Source organism: Nilaparvata lugens, chromosome X (genome assembly GCF_014356525.2).
Source record: "Nilaparvata lugens isolate BPH chromosome X, ASM1435652v1, whole genome shotgun sequence".
Lineage (NCBI taxonomy): Eukaryota > Metazoa > Arthropoda > Insecta > Hemiptera > Delphacidae > Nilaparvata > Nilaparvata lugens.
The window spans coordinates 68,574,587-68,598,184 of record NC_052518.1 but is presented as its reverse complement, the minus strand read 5'-3'; the positions used below and the strand labels follow the sequence as shown (position 1 = coordinate 68,598,184).

At 34.1% G+C, this 23,598-nt stretch overlaps 1 protein-coding gene across 1 annotated transcript in view; it reads right to left on the bottom strand.

The window, feature by feature from the left end:
• Positions 1 to 239: 239 nt before the first annotated feature.
• LOC111054213 (GAS2-like protein pickled eggs) overlaps positions 240 to 23,598 on the bottom strand; it is a 61,732-nt gene continuing 38,373 nt past the window's right edge. Inside the window, exons 5-10 of the mRNA XM_039441519.1 lie at positions 18,525 to 18,632; positions 17,073 to 17,166; positions 14,472 to 14,562; positions 12,068 to 12,391; positions 6,425 to 7,059; positions 240 to 3,031 (exon numbers count right to left, since the gene is read on the bottom strand). Coding sequence (XP_039297453.1) covers positions 2,652 to 3,031; positions 6,425 to 7,059; positions 12,068 to 12,391; positions 14,472 to 14,562; positions 17,073 to 17,166; positions 18,525 to 18,632 — 1,632 coding nt within the window. The 3' untranslated portion in view covers positions 240 to 2,651. The remainder of the gene's footprint in view (positions 3,032 to 6,424; positions 7,060 to 12,067; positions 12,392 to 14,471; positions 14,563 to 17,072; positions 17,167 to 18,524; positions 18,633 to 23,598) is intronic.

Here is a 23,598-nt window from a genome sequence, read left to right as displayed (position 1 = left end):
TACAATCTCAAATTTGTTATTTTCTATATCAAAACCTCTGATATGTTATGTCACAAAACATAATAATATGTAATTTTATAATCATCTCCCTGCTTTTCTTTCCTTACTGCAAGTATTTTACTGCATGCCAAGATGATTATAAAATTCCAAAATATTTTCTCTCAACATAAAAGCAACGCTATTGCTTACATCGGTTGATGTATGCAGTGTTGTGGAAACCAGTGGGAAAACAAATTAAAACTTTTTCTTATCCAATACTTGGTTTCAATACATTCCACTTGTTCAAGTTTTTTCTAGTGCTGCTCACAATTATACAAATAGGTTATAATGGAACCTATATGTTATAGGTTATTATAGGTAGTAATGAAGTTTCAATTTGATTCAAGAACGCATTTTTCGTTTTATACAAAATCTTCAGTTTAATATTCCTTAATTTTAATTTCTTCACTGAGATTATTCAATTTTATTAATCACAAACCTAATATTATATTAAATATAGATTTAGATTCTAAATTTTGTAACCTATTTTTATAATTGTAAACAGTAACTCAAAAAAAAAGATTTGGTGAAGTATTCTTTGAACTCAGTGATTTTCACATAAATTTAAAGTTGAAGCCAGGTTGTAAACTTCAAAGTAATTTGTTGCCAAAGTTTTTTTTTACCAAGAAAAAATTGTAGGAAAAATATGAGAGTAGTAGAAAATATAGGAGTCAAAATGTGGAACAGTAGACTATGTCACCAAGTGAACGCAGGCCATTTTTTGAAAAAAACATCTGAAAACCTAAGTTACTTTTAATTGACTTCTTGAATTTGAATTAAAATCACTTAATTCAAAGACTCTTCAATAAACTTTCTTTTAATCGTTTTCCTAGTTGCGACTCACAATTATTATAAAAATAGGCTTCCAAATTGAGGTCTAAATTCTGTATTGAATAAAATATCGTGAATTGAATAAAATATCGGTTTATAATGAATTAAAATATAATTATCTTCGTGAAAACTATTAATTTATTTCCTCTAAATTGAACTAATTTGTTTTTTCCATTGCATACATCGGTTTTCACAACGCTGCATACCTTGGGAAGTGAAGAGACACGTTTTTAATCGAATAATGTCTTGTGATATAAAATATGATTAGATGTTTTGATATTGAACATAACAAACTTATATTGTATTGATGTTTGAATTAAGAGGAACAACTTCCATTTCCAAACATTGAAGTGGTTTTTTGGCTTGAATGAAAGGAAAAACACTAAGGTAATGAAAAATACAGTGACACAGTATAACGGGAACTTTTAAAAACGCCATGAAACATTAGTGGGAAGGGAAAAAATGATTTTATTCAAACTAATGTAAAGATCAAGACTTGCCATTTGAGAATTATTAATAACATCTATCACTTTTTGACAATTACTTCTTCAAGATGGCTTCCTCCTGCACGAATAACTTTTGAAATCTGTGTTGAGATTCCTGAACGATTGCTGCAACATTTCAGCTGGGATATTGTTAATTACATTTGAATTGTCTGTTAAGATTCAACCACAGTTATTGGTCAAGTTGTGAAAACGTTTGATTTGAGATAGCTCCACAAACAGAAAATCACAGGTGGACAGATCATGGGACCAGGAAACGCAGATGTTGCAGCGATCAATGAGGAATCGTCAACACAGATTTCAAAAGTGTATTAGTTCAGGAGAAAGCCATCTTAAAGAAGTAATTGTCAAAAAGTGATAGATGTTATGAATAATTCTCAAATGGCAAGTCTTGAACTTTACATTAGTTTTAATAAAATCATTTTTATCCTTCACACTAATGTTTTATGGCGTTTTCAAAAGTTCCCGTTTTTCTGTGTCACCCTGTAAAAAGATTCATCTCACTTGAGAAACGTTCTACTGTTAGACAAGTCCATTGATACAAATAATATATTATTATTCTAATGGTTTCGCATTATTTTTAATAATATTATTCCAATGGAAGGTGAAGAATTGAAAGTGGTAAGTTTTTATGATTGCCATAAAATAACCACTTTTCATGTCATGATTTGAGAATTTGGCCACCTGAATAGGCTATACGGCAATTCTTATAAAAACTTACCATTTTAAATTATTCTTGTATCACTAAGGCATTGGTGAACAAACTGATTTTAATAAGCATGAGAGAACTGTTGTAAGAATTGAAAAATATTCAATTTTTAATCATTTGAGTGGGCATATGTAGAGGAAATATGATAAATTAGTTTGTTCTCTCATAACTATCAATTTATTTGATTTTACAAGTTTTCCAAGTATAAAAAACAATACACATGTTTGGTCAATAATTAAAACTCTTTTCAATCTGCTGATTCCGATCTTCAAAAGTATCAAGTATAGTACTTTGAAGATAAGAACCAGGGCCTTGAAACCTGGCAGGAAACTAAACATGAAAATACTTTTGTAAGTTTTCATAAATTTTGCAAAAATTATGTTTTTTGTTTTTTCCAATACCTTTATGACATCTTGTCCATCTAACCTGTATATATACTGTATTCATTACTGAACACCTGCTTTTGCAGCGTTCTTTGTAAGATAAATTATTATAAATCCAACTTCCTATTTGAAAATGATGTCATGTGAGCTGCGAATTAGTGAGGTTTGACTTTAGTTTGAGCCGTGCTACGTCTTGTGCACAGGTGCCGGAATCCTTGTGATTCCAGAGTCAGGTTTAGAGTCTTTTCGGGGACTTGGCATCATGGCGGCATACTGTTGCATGATGTCTGCTACCTGCTTACAGAACGTGTCTGACGAGATGGTTGGTCTCTGTTTTTTGCTGCCACTGTTCCATGTTCGGTTGACAGACGAAGAGGAGGATCTCGGTTGATGGGAAGGATGTCTTGCAGACCTGCTAGCAGGCGTGTGGCGTCGAAAAGGGGAACTGCAAACCGAAGCTGATCCTGATTGTTGTGATGGTTGGGTAGGAGGAGGAGGTGGAGGAGGAGATTCATGGCCTCCTAGTGATCTGCTCCTAACCACCCTTGCTACCCTAACTGGTGATCCTGCAATCCCACAACATCAATAACATTAATCTGTTCATCATTTCCATACTCAACCAAACCACAAAAGCGGTTGCAATGCATTCTCTGCAAAGCCAGCCAGTATTCCTTCACCAGTTGAATTTCAATTTACTTACAATCAGTGATTGGTGTGTACAGCGTGAGTGTGTATTAGTGATGTGTGAACGTTTCAAACAATACGCTCTTCCTTTTTTCGTGTGCCTATAAACATAACTCTATATCAAATCACTCGAACCAAATAATTCATGACTACTCATATGTTATTAAGAATATCGTTATTTTAATAGAGAATAGACTCTAATTAGAAATGAGATTGGATTCGATTTCTCTATCTATGCAAATTAAAAATCTGAGACTGAGATTGGTTGAGTTCAAAGCCACTGATCAATTCCATCGGGTTTTTTTTACGTTCAGTAAAAAACCTGATCACAGATTAGTGATCACAAATGAACCACAGAATGGAAAGTCGGCTAGTATCTTGACGCCATAATCCGCCATCTTGAAAGAAAGTGTAGCATTGTAATACAGCAGTAGTTTTAATTTCTAACAAGATGATGCAGTCATGTGTCGTGGATTTGGTGCACTCAAATCTTGGTTAGATTGATACCTTCCATTTTGTGTGTATTCTGTGGCTGAACGGTTGCTCATGAGTCATGACTGACCGATGACTCCCCTGTTGATCATATTTTGTAAACAAAACTAGAACTTAATCTATTTCATTGTAATCAAATAGAATGGAAAACAATCAGGTGATTGGAGTTGTTTTAAATGCTTTGTGAAATATTTTTAATGTTATTGAATTTATGTAATCATGCATTTCTCTGCTCCCAAATACATTATAATGGAGTCCATTATTTGAAAACAGCCTCGTATTCAGCCATGTCTGTTTACGTTCAGCTACTCTATTTACGTTCTTTTCCATGGGTGGAAAGTACGATTAACTGATCAGTGAACGAACCGGATATGACGTTTTTTTTCTTATCAGTTAGACCAAAGACCTTGAAGAGGTATAAACGCAAAATGCCTATCCCTTCCCAATGCTCTTACTTGAAATTAAAGGTTCCATTGAGGTATTTTAGCGCGACATATTATATGATGTATATATTTTTGTAATATTATAGATCACAAAAATCTTCAAGATCTTTAGTATGTAATAATCTTCCAGGCTGTCCCCTCAATGGCCGATTTCAATTCCAAATAAACTAGCGCTGCATGTGAGTCTATGTATCGTTCAACGACCAAACAGTACTTCGTTCAGAGCCACGTTCACTCACCGGTCTCATCGTTCAGTCACCGATCAGTGGCTTTGAACTCAACCATTATAAGTGAAACGAGTGCTCATAACAATATTATGATGAGATAAGTAAGAGAACCATATAGTAATGATGTCAGCTGCTATGATTACATATCTTTCATGAACGCATTAGGTTGTGATATTCCATTCTTCCTTCTGGCAAATACGCAGTTATAAATGAAATTGTCAAAGCTGCCTTATGTGCATCTTGAATTAATAAGAATTGTGATTGTCCTGGACTCAATGTTAGTTGCCAAATTGGAACATGTACGTTACACTGTATATTATTCTTATGACTTCAGATTACAAGAGTTAGCTCCAAAGTTGTCAGTGCTATGAATATTAATGTTATCAAAGTACAAGCTCAATACTTATTTCAAAACTATAATTCATAATGAATGTTTCCTTCCACTTGAAAAAAGGTTTTCCATTTAAAAGTGGTTTTCCATTTGTAAAATACGAAATAAAGCTCAAAAAATCATGAAAAGATGTCGGTATAGGAAATTTCATATACTGTACCTGAAGAAAAACCCACAAAGCTGAAAAATTGCACTATAAAAAATAAAATTCAGAAAAACATGGTTTGGTAAAACTAAAATTATTCACATTATTCATTATTCAAATTGAAACTGTTCCATCTTCGAATTGTTTTAGTTTGATATAGCTCCAGATAGCGATACCGAGTTTATCCTATAGAGAACAATTTCGCAACTCTGATCTAATGTGATAGCAATAATTTGGATTTCGATTTACAATTTGGTATTATTTTCTAAATTTTCATGATATTTTCCAAATTATCAAAAGAGTTCCATAGATAAATATTATATTATGATATTCTGTACTTAAATCGAATTCAAAAGGTCCATTGAATAAAAGCTGGCAATTGCTAATACTAGTATTTGATTCAGCTGTATATTATTATCACCTGACGGACCTAGCATTCCTTTTTGCTATGGAATTTCAGCTAATGCCTAGAAAACTAGCATTTGATTATTCAATTGAATTTTAGCAATAACTGGAATTATGGACAAGTTTCTAGTCACTAGATTCTACCTTTTATAAAATCGATTCATTGAATCGCGTATCAATGAAGAATAAATTTCAGATGCAAATAATCATAGATCCCATTATCTGCTTTGGTCATGAACATTTTCATGATTTGATGATTAATTATTAAATAAAAATCATTTTCAAATATCAGAGATGTTCTAATAATGAAGCAGGTATTTTAAATTTGATCAAATCTAATAAAGAATTTATTAACCAATAAATAAAACATTTCATGCAGAATTCTGCATCCTCCAATAAAGTGTAGAAATATCTTCTATTTATAATTTCTCTTTTTCATAAATATTTATGTATATTTATATTTTTTTGCTTGTGCAAGTGTATCTTCTATTTTTATAATATTGCAGAGAACAACTAATGTTTCATTTCTATCCACTTTAAATTTTGAAGGTAATAGAGACCTTTTTCCTCAGTAATCCATCCAATTTATTCAAATCGAATTTCAATTGAATAGAGGCAATTTATTTCATTTATTCATCTTAATCCAATCATACCGCAAACCGTGAAATGACTCGATTTACTTCAGAGATAGCATGAATATACTATATTTTCTCTATATGTAATGTCGACATCTATATTAAATTTTAATCTAAATAAATATCTATTTAAATTTTCAGCCCGAATACAAGAGTGTGTAGGTTAATTTGTTTGTAGTATATGTATTCGTGCATTTATTATTATTATTTGAATTTTAACAATAGCCATCTATCGCTGATATATTTAGAAATAAATATTGAGTGACCTGGCTGGCTCAGGTATAATGATAGAGTGAGTTTATATGTTGCATCTGATAAATTTCAGGGGTTTTATTGATTTTCATCTATTAGTTTAATTGAATCGATTAGTTCAATTATCTTAATCCTATCATGATGGAATTTGTGAAATGACTGGATTGTCTGGATTCATTATATTTAAACGTCTGTCAGATCAAAAAGTGTGTGTGTTGCACAAAAATGCCTTATGCATGATAAAAATACTAGCAACAAAAGAAAAGTTGGAAAAGTAATGCTTACCTTGAGGTGTAGTAACAGCGTTTGATCCCGGTGTGCTAGTGTTAACAATGCCTAGGCTGCGGTAGCCCTCATCGGATACTTCGGAGCCACTGTCATTGTTGGTATGTGGGTCAGCACCGAACGAGTCCAGAGCATTGATACTTCCATACTTGACCGGCTTCTTCGACTGTTCAGGAACATCGAAATTCTCGGAGATTTTGCGCGAAGGTGTGGTATCTACTCCAGAAGAAACCTCGGGTGGGTGTGAGGGGCTGCTTGGTGCAGGATTGATTGTTATTTTAGTGATGTTGGTGAAGTTGTCGGATACTTTGTGGGCGGGAGATGTGTCAACTCCACTGTCAATACTGTCAGTTGGTGGAGGAAGTTGGTATTGTTGAACTTGGGCTTCGATATCAAGAGGTAGAGAGCTTTGTTTTACACTGATCTGCTTTATTAGTTCTTCTTTCAACGCATCCTTTCTGTCTGGTAGAGGAGAGAGCACCAGTTGTGGTAGAGGTTGCTGCTGTTGCTCTTGGCTTTTGTGCTTGGTTTCCTGATTTGGCTGCTTTGCTCTCATTGGTGTTGTTGAGCGGGATCTGTTCTTCGAGCTAGGTTGGCAGGATGAGGCACGGCGTGGAGTTGGTGATCTTGATCGACTGCAAATTGTAAAAGAAAAATATTCTAATGAGTTTGAAAAGAACACTATGATATATTTTCTACTCATATCAATAATTATACAAAATCAATATGTCGTTCTTTATTGTATGCTACTTTTATTTATATTTTCACAAAAAACATCATCATAATTTTAGTTGAAACTTGACTTTTGTGAAAAAGTGTGATACCTACTCCAAAATCTAATGCTCTGGCCCGCAAAATGAAAATGATCTCACATTGGTTGATATTGATAAAAATATCTGTGCCGTTCGAGAAATATCAAGTAGCACTAGGAAAATCAGATTCATATACATAAACTTATAAGTTCATCATTAATGGAGTATTTTCTGATTAAGTTTATGGGTTTCCATTAGAATTTTCATAAACATAAAAACATTTCTCATTCATACATAATTATATTAATTTTATACTCATGTCTATTGAGCGAGTTTCATTATGCGGAATAGAGCATTGGATTTTGATAAAATATTTCTTATGTCCGTAGAACTATTCTGATGGGAAGAAGAGTTTTGGCATTGTTGATTATTGACATGAGTTGCCAGTTATTGTTTTCCATTCTACTGGCGTTGAAGAAGGGGTATTGTTCTCCCTTGAACTTTCTATGCTTCAATCCAATGCTTTTAGCAATTAATACTACAACATCTTTGATATCAGTGTTCAATCTATTATTTCCATGATCTCCATTGATGCTGTAGAATCTCGTCTACACCTAGAGTATGATACCTAATATAAATATGAGAAGTTTTGCAAAAATTATTATTGTAATGTAACTATGAGCGTTCTATTGCAATATAATGGTAACAGTGACTATCATTTATTTTGTAATAGTCTCCAAATATAAAATAATAATCAATTCATTAATAACAGACTGCACTCATACAACATGCTTACCCAATGAACGGAGTCAAAACATTCTTTAATCAAGTTTTGAAAAAAGTGCAGAATCAACATTTGTTCATTATGATACAAAAGATAATCACTAATGCATCTATCTACAACAAATCTATCAAACTATCACAAAGAAATCATTAATGAGAAATAATATTACATCAAAGAAAATGATAAATACTATATGTGATAAAATTCAATCATTCATATATAAAATCTTTTATTCATCATCTCAAATCACAAAATTCCACATGCATGTTTCTGAACCAGATCATCTTTATAATCACTCGAGTTATCATCATTCATAGTAGAATCATCTTTGCCTATTTCATAACTCTATAATATTACACATTTTGTCAATGAAACGACTTTTAACTGAGAAAATCTACCCTAAAAACCTTGTTGTTGAAATTCTGAAATATATTTAGACAATATTACGGTTGAATAAAAGCTACACGATTGCTAATTCTAAGTAATTTTCAAGACTCGGTTGAATAAAGTTGGCTAGCACTAGCTAGGCCTTATGTGGAACTAGAAATATTCCGGTCACCCAAGCAATGACTCAATGCGTGTGGATAAAAATTGACGTAGGCCTAGAAAAGTATTTGCTCAAGAATTTTCTGGAAACATATGTGATTTACTCCTAGTTGAATCTAACTAGAACTATAAAAATGATAAAACCTTGGTTGTTTCAACAACATGATTTAGACACTTTACTTAGTCAGATTGTAGACTTTATATAATTTTAATCTCTTCATGAATATATAAGTGCATTATAAGCCTTCTAAATTGTATTTAGAAGTGTTTTATTCGACTTTCAATTTTCCGCTAAATTAACTTGAATTTTGATTTCAACTTTCGTTTCACTGTAAAATAGTATTTTCTTATAGATGTATTATCATTGTACCGCAATGGCCGCAGATAAAATTGTGATTTATTTTATTGAGCAACGAACTCTTACCTCTGTATTATAAAATGTATACTTGAAAAAGTAAACTGGCAGCGTCTATGAAAAATTACTGCCAGTATAATTCTGAAACCATGATTGTATTCAACTGTTGTATTATTCAAAGGCAGAATAAAGTTTATTTTCATTTATTGATTTTTTTTCTGTTACTGTGTAGAGTCTGCAAGATGAAAATTGCCGTATAAAATTCTAGAGATTTTTCTCTTCTAGCATGTGTTATTTCAATCGAATCTCATTTTATATCAGTTTAATGTTCAGTGAATTTCATAATAAAATTCATAAAAGAATGGAAAAAATATGTTTCATGATTAAACTATACCGTACTAAACAATTTTACCTATTGTAAAGTATTGTTTTCTCAATCCCGGGACCAGTCCCGGGATCCCGAATTGAAATTGGTCAATCCCGAAATCCCGGGATTGAAGATCAGGTACGGGATTGACACCCCTAACTCAACCGACATGCCAGTACATATAGATCAAGATATAAAGAACAAGTTCTCTTTAGTAGGAAGCAGCCCCCTGTGGGTTGGGGAAGCTTTGAGTCGAACATCGTACTCAAGAATGTGTTGAAAACCAGAATTCACCCACAGTATCCCTGCTTGTTGTAGGAGGCGACTAAAAGGGACCCGAAGGCAACTCCAGAAGTTGCCTTGCCTTTCAACCCACGAGATCTGCCCTATCAGGGCAGTTTCGGAGGGGCAAACGGAAAAAACCCAAGAGACCAGAGATGGGTGAAACTCCAGGCACAAATGTAGGTCAAGAGGGAAAGTCGAGGGTGACCAGGTGCCCTAGAGGCAATTTGGTGACCCCTCCTTCAGCGGAAGAACCTACAAAGAAGCCAGGAGTGCACCCTAGAGGCAGTTTGGTGTCCCCTCTCTCAGCGGAAGGACCGACAAAAAGGCCAGGAGTGAAACTCATGTAGGTGACGAGTTTGTGGTTGGAGAAGCCAAAACTCACCACTGCTCATAGAAGGGCGGCCATTCAGGCAAAACGTCTTGGGAGAGGTGAGGCTTCTGACCCTGCAAAGTTTCGGAGGGGCAAAAAGAAAAAACCCAAGAGACCAGAGATGGGTGAAACTCCAGGCACAAATGTGGGTCAAGAGGCTGAGTCAAGGGTGGCCAGGCGCCCTAGAGGCAACTTGGCCACCCCTTCCTCAGCGGTAGGACCTCCAGAGAAGGCCAGGAGTGGAACTCACGTAGGTCACGAGAACTAATCAGTGTGAAGAGACTGCCAAGCATATCACACTGGATTGCATCAAGCAACCAGGTGATGAATGGGATGTTAGAATAGAGAAAAACTCCTGGTTCTTGTCAAGAACACAGGTATTGGTTTGCCTAACTAACATACTACTTGGGAACACAATAAGCTTCGATTGACGTGTGGGGTTCTTTGAACCTTTGGATTCTTGAATCCGTTCCTTCAAAAACAATAATTTTAGGCAACTGAGCTCGTAGAGGATGAACTTATCTACAATTTGAAATCAATCGTGAGTTTCTATGATATAATAGGCTCGTTTTAGAAACTCGTGATCAATAGTAAAATCACAAAAAAATGTAAAAACTGTAATCGCCATTTTTAAAATCTTCTGTAACTTTCGAATTGTATTGGAATAGGAAGTATTATTTATTGGAGTGAGTAGAGGGGGACAATTTTCACATCCTCACTAGATTTGGAAATTTTATCAGAAGTATATCACAAGACATGCAGCTTTGAATATAGAAATTGGCCATTTTTTGTGTATTGGAATATGGGCTTAAGTACACTCAACAATAAATTTCCCATTTTTCGACCGAATTTGACTTATAATTATTTTGGACCGCCTTGACGAGCCGAGAAGAATGAAGTGTAGTACGATGAAATCTGAGCACTGTGTCAAAAGTTATAAGTGTTTGAAATTTTGATTCTTGACGTGTCCTTAAGCGCGCCTCTCCACTAGGAAATACTGAAATGAAGTGCATCTAACGTGTGATTCTCATAGAACATAGTCTCATGAACTTATGTCATTGTGCGAAATATCAATGTGAGGATAATGTAGCTGGTGATGATGGTTGAAGCTGAAAATTAGGTGTTTTTCACAATACAAGGAGCATTGTTGTCAGGTGTACCTAAAAATCTATATGGGATAGAGCGCTCTACCTAATCTCAGATTGTAGAGCACAAAAATATGCCCGGAGGGATTTTGAATTATACATCTAAATGGCAACAATCGGAAGATATTGTTGATCAAAAACTAAAATTCATCAAAATTGATTTTTTCTTCAAATTTCACTCATTTTTGAAAAATCATAACTCAGTACTCATGGGAGATAGTGTGTTCCGAATGATCTCATTTTATTCAGAATTTTATAATATAAGAAAAGGCGAGAGCATAAATTTTCTGTCCGATTACGAGATTTGGCAGAAATAGCTGAAAACTGGAAAATGAGCCGAAAATACGAGTTTTTTGGGCCACTCTGTATCTAGCACAAGGAAATTCTACATGAAGAAATTGGTTCTGGACTTTTCTTATGTACCCAAATAATATATTAAAAAATCAGAACTACAATATAAATTGCATTCACCAATGTATATAGTGACTGGACTATTCCTGGACAGAATAATCCACAATTCAAAATCCTCATTTTGAATCTCACATTTTTTCAATCTTATACTTTCTGATTCTAATTCAAGTCCAATTCAAATCTCAATTATAATTTCAAATATCTATGTACTCCATTCCTAATCCATGAACCACACCAATTTTAAATGTCCTACTCATACGGTACCTCATAATGGCCTCCCCTCGAACTCGGCTCAACGGTCGTCACAATTCAAACTGTAGGCTACTACTGTACAATTCCAACTAGTACTCCAGTCTCCAAGATTTGAGAAGACAGCTCAGCTGACAAAATATCTCTATTTAAAAAGTAAGTATATGAGGGGTTTTTACTCTATATATTATAGAGTAGAACCAATTACTATTTGAATATATATATATATATATATATATATATATATATATATTAGTTGCATTTATTAAAGTAATTACTAAATTAAAATAATATAGCATATCCTTCTAGGCATTATCATGCCTCATTTATGGCAAAATTAGTCTGATTCAGTTAGAAGCGTTTCAGACACTTTTAGTACCTTTTGACAGAAGCATTGTCAGCAGACTGTGCATTGTTGGCGGAAAGGTATGTGGTACGCGGAGTGGGGGATCGACTGCGCTGTTGACTGGGACTCCGACTCCTCTGCCTGCTCGCTAGAGTCGAGGTGCGACTGTGATGAGTTGAAGGCGACAACGTCTGAGTGTTCATCGCGGGGCTCACACTTCTTTCCCGGTCTAGATTTCCATTTCCATCCGATGAACTGCTTTTTCTCGGAGATAGAGTGCGAGAATCAACAGACAGACTGTTTCCACCATTGCTGCCTATGCTGGACGCTGAAGAGCGTCTAGTACGGGGTGGCGACCTGCCAGTTCATACACAAATAACTATGGTATCCCAGTATTTCCTATTCCACAGCCACCCTGTTGTTCACATGTTTTTACAAAATTGTATTTTTTCAAGAAATGATTATTATTTCTTGATCCACAACCGCCATAGATGCTTTTATACGAAACATGCATAGTTGTTAAGAATTTTAAATCAGCCCAATATTTCATGATGCACAACCAGCCAAATCGTTGATAGATTATAAGATGTTAACTCAAACCAATATTAAATATCCATTATATATTCATATATTAGATATTTTCCTAATCTACAACCTAATTAGGTGTTTTCACGCAAATTATAGATAGGTAACAAGAGTTTTCGACAACCACCATCGATAAATGTTTATAGAATTGTATCGTAATACGATGAGTCGTGAAAAGACATGCATTTCAACACTTTATATAGATATATTTCTATATGTCTATATTTTTCTCACTAAAACCACCTACTTCATTAAACTACTTAGTAGTTTCCCTCCACCATTATGTTATGAAAATCGTTGATAGATAATAATAATTATAACTTCAACCAATATTTTCATCACTTAACCACTACCTTCGTTATAGTTATTATATTAATTTAGCACTTCACCGTTATCAGCCTTATTGTGCCCTAACTCCCCTTTGGTTGGATCTGAACCAAGGGAGATCTAAACCAATAAACCTTAATTCAACACTTAATTCTGAGTGACAGAGATCACCACATAACATTAAAATGTGAAATTAGTATGGGATATAGATATAGCATACTTTGCCCATTACCTAAAAAATAATTGAAGTTAGAAACTTATTATTGAGACCACTGGAGTTTTCAACCAATTCCACATGAGAAATGATCAATTCAACTCTAATCAAGCTACCATAATTGGATAATTTTACAATATCATAAATTGAAGAGAAACCTGTAAATTTAGGCCATCTTAAAAGCATGTTGGTCCTTTTCTGATCATGTATTTGATGTATTTGAAGAAATGCTAATAAATAAAGAAATAAGTAAATAAAATCTTCATCTCGGTATTGGTAATACAAATTTTCTGAAGTCTGGACCTATATATTTATTCAGTTTCTTCTTAGCTATAGGTAGCTATAGAATGAGTTCCGACGAGATTACAACGTAGTTTTAAATCAACCTTTTTATATCAAGGCTAGAATCATTTCCATCTTCATTCTACTGACAAAGACTAGTTTTGTTAATAACAAAAGAGTTAACATTATTCTTGCAAAACGTATTGACGAACAATTATAAAAATTACAGACCTAACTACATAGGGAAGCATGCGATGCAGGCAGCTGAAAACATGCGATGAAATCATGTTTACGTTCAGTACACCCTACAGCAAAAAATGACTCAATGCGATATTTGTCAAAACCTAGATATAGAGTGTCTGAGTGAGAAATGATCAAGCAAGACTTGTCTAACCGGTCTAAAGGATATATCAACTGGACATAAAATCATTTTCCTCATTGGTGATATATAGCATTATCCTGTTTTAATGAATAACGTCAAATATCAGCATGCCAAATCAAAGCTTAGATTTCAAAATTCAAATCTATATTTGATAATAGTAAGAATAGATTCATTGTTTTACATGCAACAGCATTTCACAAGGAAACATGATATGAAAATGCATTTTGTGAGGGCTTCTACTCAATCTGTGCCATTCATTACAACATTAATAATCATTGTAATGTTTACAATTAACATAAATATTGAGTATAACAAACGATCTCTGTATTTTTTTTTAAATCGTAAGCATTCTCGATAATGAGACTTTACATCAATATCATCAATAATAAACATCCTACACATAATGAGTATCATATCTATATGTATTCTATCTTCTTTATAATTATTTGTGCAAAGATGCTCAGTTGAGAATGTTTGTTGGATATGTACTGTAACATTATTTTATAAAATAAGATTTGTTTTACAGTTTGAATGTAATTATTAAACAGGGCAAATAAATAAGTTGAATGGAAATTTCATTGAGGAAGGCTTAGGTATAGGTGCAGAGAATTCCGTTAATTGAATATTGAATGAAGTGTGTTGCTCACCTGTCATAGTGAACTTGCGCGTGTGTAAGTTCAACAGCCGGCCCACCCATTCTCATTCCCACAACCTTCGTCGATACTGGAGCTCGGTGTGCTAAAAAAACAAAAATAAAAACAACCTTAAAAATCTTTCCTAAAACAACTATTGTCATCTTTCTTGTTGTAAAGGGTGCTGAATGTACTCGCAGACATAGCGCAGAGTTCAATAACGCAGATCAGATGCGCGACGAAATCTCGGTTCTTCCATTGGAAGGGTGATAACCCTTAAACCATAACGAACAGTTTCATTCCTTTTAGAATGTTTTGCTACTCTTACTTGTGCTCAGGCTTTCCTTTCAGCATTCATTCAAGGAGTATCATAAATATGAATCTTCTTATTTCACAAAGTACAATGTTTAAAAAATATGTTATGAAATGACAAAAAACAATTGATTTGATTTTCAAGTTCATGGTTGGCAAAAAGAAAATACAGTGACTATGAATAAACAAGACATGCAAGACATGTTTTCAATTGGCTAATAGCTTCCAATTTTAATCGGTTCCCTTTGCAGTAGCATTGGAGCAAGATTTATTTCATTCATAAATTGAAATTAGAGTATTTTCTAGCAATTTTTTCAATCAATTTTGTATTGCAAAGATAAAATTATTACAATGAATGCTTATAATAATCCAGACTTCTCGAAAACACTAATTTATGGTGAAAATTAACTTTTGGTTACTCTTTAGTAGTACTATTGCATAAAAAATCCCACTCAAATTGTCATTAAATAAGAAATTAGAGTATCTCAGCCAAAAAAAAAAATTCTGCCGGTGGCGAGATTTGACCACAAATTGGGTAGCTAACCGACAGTAATTTAGTGTATAATATTGCAAATTCAGCTAACAAGTTAAAGTATCAGTTTCAAAAGCTCAATATCGCTTCAAGTGTAAATATCAATATCATGAAAATCATATTCAGCTCCCATATAAACCAATGTATTAGAGATGCCAGGTGGGAACCATTAATGTGGCTGACAGTTGGCTGTCCACTCTGTGATTATATATTCTCTGTAAAAGGAACAAGCTTGTCCAGCTATAATTTGGTGTTTCGATTTTAATCAGTATTTTTCAACAACGATCTGGTCTGGATCTGGTTCTTGGTCCTTGGCGGAGGTTTCGGTTATTGATTCTCTGTCTCCCTCTCTCTTTCTTTCTCTCTCTATCTTTCTGGCTATTGATGAGACGTGACAAACTTACTGGACCATCAAAAACAACAATTCGATCGATATTGTCACAATTGACTGGTCACCTTGTCCTTGATCTTAAAATCAATGTGATCTCTCTCTCAATCACTCTTTCATTCTGACTATAACATAGCCACAAAGACAAAACTCCGCCCTCAATAAAACGAATAATTATTGATCAAATCCTCTCAATCTTCATGAATCGCAAGAGAAGTCTTAAGAAAATAATTGTACCGCCTGAGCTAGAAGCTATACACATTTTTTTAAATACTATCCTGTTGAGTTTTCTAGTCAAACATGTATCAGCCTACATGAATTTTTAAATTTGACGTAATTGCCAGAAAATACAAAATATAATAATGGATTACTTTACATGCACAACTTTTCAAAATCTATAAATTCAGCAGCCTTTTATTTCAACCTAACAAAATTCACTGAACAAAAATTGTAGGAAAATATTATCAAGCTTCAGTTTTGAATGGTTTGCCATGTCGGCTGAACGCATTGTTCCCATGATATAAGCGTGTAAGCAAGATTACTAAAAAATGCAACTCAAAAATCACCCTCATTCCTTTAGCATATGGGGTAGGGATGGTAAAGGACTCTTGATATATAATTTTCTCAACTATCCTCAACAAAGCTGCAAAGTGAAAAATTGTGTTCAAAAGATTCCCTCCAAATTCCTTTTTTAATTGGTCTATTGTTGCAGAACTGGAGATTTCACACTTGAGCTGCTGCAATATACCAACACTGAAGCTTTTGCAATATGCCAACACTAAAGCTGCTGCAATATACCAACACTAAAGCTTTTGCAATATGCCAACACTAAAGCTGCTGCAATATACCAACACTAAAGCTTCTGCAATATACCAACACTAAAGCTGCTGCAATATAATCGTAGGGAAATGCGTAAAAAGGTGAAATTATACATCATATTGAAGAGAATTTAATGATCTATAAGCTCATAATCAGTAAGGATTCCTTCCATCGACTTTCTAAAAGTTATGAGTTAATAATATCAAGAAAATAGAGGCAATAAAGGGAATAATGTAAGCTTCAATTTGTATGGAATAGCCATGTCTTTAAGATGCATAGTTTTCGAATTATATGCGAGTAACCAAAAATTGTTATATTGAACCATCCCACCCATAACCACTGGGGTATGGGAGGGGATTTTTGATATATTTATTTATCAGAACCTCAGGGTCAAAAAGTCTTCCAAACTTCTCCTACTATACCCTTTCTGAGCATTCATTATCTGGACTATATTAAAAATCCGAATTGTGATATTCAGTGAAAAAGTTAGATACAGACACATCCCATCAATAATAAGTTAAGTATGAGTAATAATATTGTAAAACAATTGAGTGGAAATAATTACCAGTTTTACATCGACAAGGATCATGTTTGTCAAGATAGTGCGCCAAGGTGTCCCAACCTCCTCCCACTCGAACCATCACATGACTCCTCAGGACCTGTGTCACAAAAGAAATTCAATATTATTCGAGAAAGATTTCCATTTATACCTTGGAAGCCTTGGAACATGTTTCTAGATTTCTTTAGTATGTAAGTTATTAAATTATATGAATTTACAAAAAAAATTAAGATCTTCCTCATTTTCTAAAATGAATTGCGCTATTCAACAAGTGAATATGCATGTACTGTAACAAGAAGGTTGACACAGTACTTGATAAAACCTGTTGACTAATAACAGGGTGTATGAAACCCACTCTTATTCAAAAGTTGCAGCGAGCAGCAGGTATTGAAAAACCTGGAGTACCCAAAACTGAAACATTGAGCATTTGGGAAACATTTGATATATGACATGTAATATACAAAATGGAGCAACCACCGCCTTCAAGGCTAAAATCTAGGAAGGGTTTTATGAGCTCTAAATCGGCCGATCCACCACCATGGTTCCCAAAGCAAGCACCAACACCCTCAGGACTTGACCTGGACTGGCGAACATGGGTGGTGTTGAACCAATTTAGAACTTGGTTTGCGCCAACAAGAGTCCGCCATCAAATAGAGCCCAGCGACCTGAACTGAGAGTGTGGTGAGCTTCAGGACACTTAAGACCTTTTGGAGTGTGCCCTCTGCCCAACAAAATGCACCATCGACAATATGTGGCAGGGAAATGCCTCTGGCATTTCGGTGGCACCAAACTGGCTACTGCATTATTATACCTTATTGTTCGTACTCGAAAAAGTAGGTAAGTCTAAGATGAATCACTTTTTTGAGTTGATACGATTGCTGGATAAATCTTGGAGTACGAATCACCTCTTCAAAAAATAAACAATAACTATCACTAATTTTAACAGAATATAAGGTTTTTAAAAAATTTATGTTTTCCCAATTACACTTGAATGGTGTTCATAATCAAACCTACGAATTGAAAATAGAAATAGGATAAAATCTTCTAATGAATCTAGTTTACAAACTGATGCTAAAGGTTTAAAAAAAATATTACGCATATTCAAGTTAAATTACAGAGAATGTACGGATAATGTATGGAAAAGACTGTACTCTACCTAGAATAGATTGGAAAATTCATATGGCTTTTATTGATAAGGATTCCCTGACGAGAGTTCCACCTCGCCTGAGTAAGCCGTCAATGGGACTCAAGACTTTCATTTATCAGCCGGCACCGACAATTTAACGTGCCCAATCGATAGCACGAGAGTGACCTAGATAAAAATTTTTTCCACATCCAGGTTTGAACCAGGGACCTCTAGGCTGCTAAGCAAGCACTATATCCACTAGACCATGGGTCACTCTAATAGTAAAATAAGGTAAAATGAGGCATATAAATTGCTCTCAATTTTGTACTCACCCGAACAAAAATAAGAACTTTGGTGTCGCCAATACGATATTTCCCTTCTGAAACTCTTATCATTGGAAACTGGGTAGGACAAGTGCATTTCTCCACCAAATCTCTCACCTGTTGAGAAAATCAAAAATGTTATAGAACTTTTATCAATTTGAAAATACAAAAAACGTTTATGCAATAACGGTTATAAAACTAATTAGTTGAAATATACAATTATTATGTTTCATTAATCACTGTTAATCTTTTGAGACCTAACTTTGAATCATCAACTTTTCTCGCTCTCTTTTCTTTTCACTTTTCATCGTATTTGTATCTCATCATTATTAGGCTACTTTTATCATCAACATTTTGATCATTCTTAATTTTGATTTGCTATTGTTGTAGGCCTATATATATATATTTTCAGTCTTATAATCAATATTATTACAATATTATTATTAACGTTTCTGTAGCTCTAAGATTATTTTGCGCATATATATATATATATATATATATATATATATATATATATATATATATAAACTTTCATTTTTCATTTATTGTTAAAGAAGTTTTGTTGTAATAGGCTTAAGCTTAGAAACAATAACTGTCATATCATCAAAGAAATAAATAGATATAAAAATAAAAAACTTTCAAACTAATCTTCCATTTTCAATTTGTAACTGGTTTAGGCCTACTTGAATGTACTTCAATTATTTGAATAATCATATATTATTTTATTTTAATAATAATAATTTTTCAAGCAGGAAACTATGATTCCTATTAGAAGATTATGTTTCACCCAAAGAAACATTATATGCATAAGTTCATACAGTATTATACAGAGTGAGTCATATATATGTATGGGAACCCTTCAATAAGTTGGAGACTGTAGTTGATATAATACTGTAACTTTCAGGATTGGTCGAATACTCTACCTTTTGTCGTACAAATGAATTCCAACCCCTCATAAGGGGATGACTTTAAAATGATGAACCACACAATGGGTGTATACATCTAAAATATTGGCATGCTACCAATTTTGTCCAATAAGGTTTGATAGTTTTTCATCTATCACCCAAGGAAAATCATCGGTTCCATTTATACTAACATCTTGATAAATCATGATTTAATGCCTATAAATGAGAAGTCCAGTTCAGAGCAAATCAAATTATAATTTTTAAATGATCCGAAAAAATTCAGTTTACGTTAGAACAAATAATCACATATATATTGAACATAGATTGAACATGATCAAAGTTACAAATATGTTTGGTACGTTCATCAAAATATAGGTTCAAAAGCTTTCTCAGAAATCAGAAACTATTGTTTCAAATTAATATTGACTGATATTCAACACACAGTTTAATTTACTCCCCACAAAAAATGTATAAGAAGCTTTTTTCTTCGACTCACCAATAATGAGTCGAAGAAAAAAGCTTCTTATACATTTTTTGTGGGGAGCAAATTAAACTGTGTGTTGAATATCTAGTCAATATTAATTTGACAATAGAAAAATATGAAAAGATTATGTACTTTTGGAAAAAACAAAAAATTGAAAATATACTTTTAATTGTTGTAAGTTATTTCTGTTTAAATTTCTCTCTTGCTAATGATAGTATACAATTTATTGAATTAATTTCTCGATATAAACAAGTATGGAGTAATTTGGATATGGTTATAGGATTATCTACGGGAGCTAAACAAAAAAGCTTATAATTAAATTTTTGTGGGAAACAAATTTTAATGGGTCCCAAATATTTTAAAGATTACAAGGGTGCCGGGAGGAAGAATTTGGTAGGTCTGGAGGTTTTCCCGTACCCTCCAGTGTAGTATGCAACAGATTTAGTGTTCAGTTTTTACAGTGATATTATAGTTTTGGCTCAGAATTTTTTGTATTCAGGAAAACTTCAAATTTTTGCTGAAAACTCAATTTTCAGGGTCCTCATTTGAATTTGGCTGAAATTTAGCTATGGTTATAGGTTTATCTACGGGAGCTGAACAAAAAAGCTTATAATAAAATTTTTGTGGGAAACAAATTTAAATGTGTCCCAAATATTTTAAAGATTACAAGGGTGCCGGGAGGAAGAATTTGGCAGGTCTGGAGGTTTTCCCGTACCCTCCAGTGTAGTATGCAACAGATTTAGTGTTCAGTTTTCACAGTGATATTATAGTTTTGGCTCAGAATTTTTTGTATTTGGGAAAACTTCAAACTTTCGCTGAAAACTCAATTTCCCGAGTAGCTATTTGAATTTGGTTGAAATTTAGCTATGGTTATAGGCTTATCTCCGGTGGCTGAATAAAAAAGCTTATAATAATTTGTTGTGGGAAACAAATTTAAATGTGTCCCAAATATTATAGAGGTTACAAGGGTGCCGGGAGGAAGAATTTGGAATGTCTGGAGGTTTTCCCGTAGCCTCCAGTGTAGTATGCAACAAATTTAGTGTTAAGTTTTCCCAGCAAACTTATAGTTTTGGCTGAGAATTTTTTGTATTTGGGAAAACTTCAAATTTTCGATGGAAGCTCAATTTCCCGGGTCGCCATTTGAATTTGGCTGAAATTTAGCGATGGTTTCAGGATCATCTACGGGAGCTGAACAAAAAAGCTTATAATAAGATTTTTGTGGGAAGCAAATTTAAATGTGTCACAAATATTTTTAAGATTACAAGGGTGCCGGGAGGAAGAATTTGGTAGGTCTGGAGGTTTTCCCGTAGCCTCCAGTGTAGTATGCAACAGATTTCATGTTCAGTTTCGCCAGCGATCTTATAGTTTTGGCTCAGAATTTTTTGTATTTGGGAAAACTTCAAATTTTCGCATGGAAACTCAATTTCCCGGGTCCTCATTTGAATTTGGTTGAAATTTAGCAAAGGTTATAGGCTTATCTCCGGGAGCTGAACAAAAAAGCTTACGATAAATTTTTTGTGGGAAACGTATTTGAATTTGGCCCAAATATTTGGGCGAGTACAGAAATGCTGGGAGAAAGAATACTTGGACGGTCTGGAGTTTTTCCCGTAGCCTCCAGTGTGGTATGCAACAGATTTAGTGTTAAGTTTTCCCAGCAAACTTATAGTTTTGGCTGAGAATTTTTTGTATTTGGGAAAACTCCAAATTTTCGATGGAAGCTCAATTTCCCGGGTCGCCATTTGAATTTGGCTGAAATTCAGCTATGGTTTCAGGATCATCTACGGGAGCTGAGCAAAAAAGCTTATAATAAAATTTTTGTGGGAAGCAAATTTAAATGTGTCAAAAGTTTTTGTGGGAAACGAATTTGAATTTATCCCAAATATTTGGGCGAGTACAGGAATGCTGGGAGAAAGAATTTGGACGGTCTGGAGGTTTTCCCGTAGCCTCCAGTGTAGTATGCAACAGATTTCATGTTCAGTTTCCACAGCGATCTTATAGTTTTGGCTCAGAATTTTTTGTATTTGGGAAAACTTCAAATTTTCGCTGAAAACTCAATTTCCCGAGTAGCTATTTGAATTTGGTTGAAATTAAGCTATGGTTATAGGCTTATCTCCGGTGGCTGAACAAAAAAGCTTATAATAATTTGTTGTGGGAAACAAATTTAAATGTGTCCCAAATATTATAGAGGTTACAAGAGTGCCGGGAGGAAGAATTTGGAATGTCTGGAGGTTTTCTTGTAGCCTCCAGTGTAGTATGCAACAGATTTGGTGTTCAATTTTCACAGTGTTCCAAATTCTAGTTAAATTATAGAATTAACGTAGAATTAACGTAATTAAAGTATCAAATTATAGTTTTGGCTGAGAATTTTTTGTATTTGGGAAAACTTCAAATTTTCGCTGAAAACTCAATTTCCCGGGTCCTCATCTGAATTTGGTTGAAATTTTGCTATGGTTATAGGCTTATCTCCAGGAGCTGAACAAAAAAGCTTATAATAAATTTCTTGTGGGAAACAAATTTAAATGTGTCCCAAATATTTGTGCGATTACAGGAATGCCGGGAGGAAGAATTTGGAAGGTCTGGAGGTTTTCCCGTAGCCTCCAGTGTAGTATGCAACAGATTTCGTGTTCAGTTTTCCCAGCGATCTTATAGTTTTAGCTGAGAATCTTTCGTATTTGGGAAAACTTCAAATCTTCGATGAAAACCCAATTTCCCGGGTCCTCATTTGAATTTGGTTGAAATTAAGCTATGGTTATAGGATTATCTACGGGAGCTGAACAAAAAAGCTTATAATAAAGTTTTTGTGGGAAACAAATTAATATGTGTCCCAAATATTTGAAAGATTACAAGGGTGCCGGGAGGAAGAATTTGGAAGGTCTGGAGGTTTTCCCGTAGCCTCCAGTGTAGTATGCAACAGATTTCGTGTTCAGTTTTGACAGTGATATTATAGTTTTGGCTGAGAATTTTTTGTATTTGGGAAAACTTCAAATTTTCGCATGGAAACTCAATTTCCCGGGTCCTCATTTGAATTTGGTTGAAATTTAGCTATGGTTATAGGCTTATCTCCGGGAGCTGAACAAAAAAGCTTATAATAAATTTTTTGTGGGAAACAAATTTAAATATGTCCCAAATATTTGGGCGAGTACAGGAATGCCGGGAGGAAGAATTTGGAAGGTCTGGAGGTTTTCTTGTAGCCTCCAGTGTAGTATGCAACAGATTTGGTGTTCAGTTTCCACAGCGATCTTATAGTTTTGGCTGAGAATTTTTTGTATTTGGGAAAACTTCAAATTTTCGCTGAAAACTCAATTTCCCGGGTCCTCATTTGAATTTGGTTGAAATTCAGCTATGATTATAGGATTATCTACGGGAGCTGAACAAAAAAGCTTATAATAAAGTTTTTGTGGGAAACAAATTTAAATGTGTCCCAAATATTTGGGCGAGTACAGGAATGCTGGGAGAAAGAATTGGAAGGTCTGGAGGTTTTCCCGTAGCCTCCAGTGTAGTATGCAACAGATTTCGTGTTCAGTTTTCCCAGCGATCTTATAGTTTTAGCTGAGAATCTTTCGTATTTGGGAAAACTTCAAATCTTCGATGAAAACCCAATTTCCCGGGTCCTCATTTGAATTTGGTTGGAATTGAGCTATGGTTATAGGATTATCTACGGGAGCTGAAAAATAAAGCTTGTAATAGATTTTTG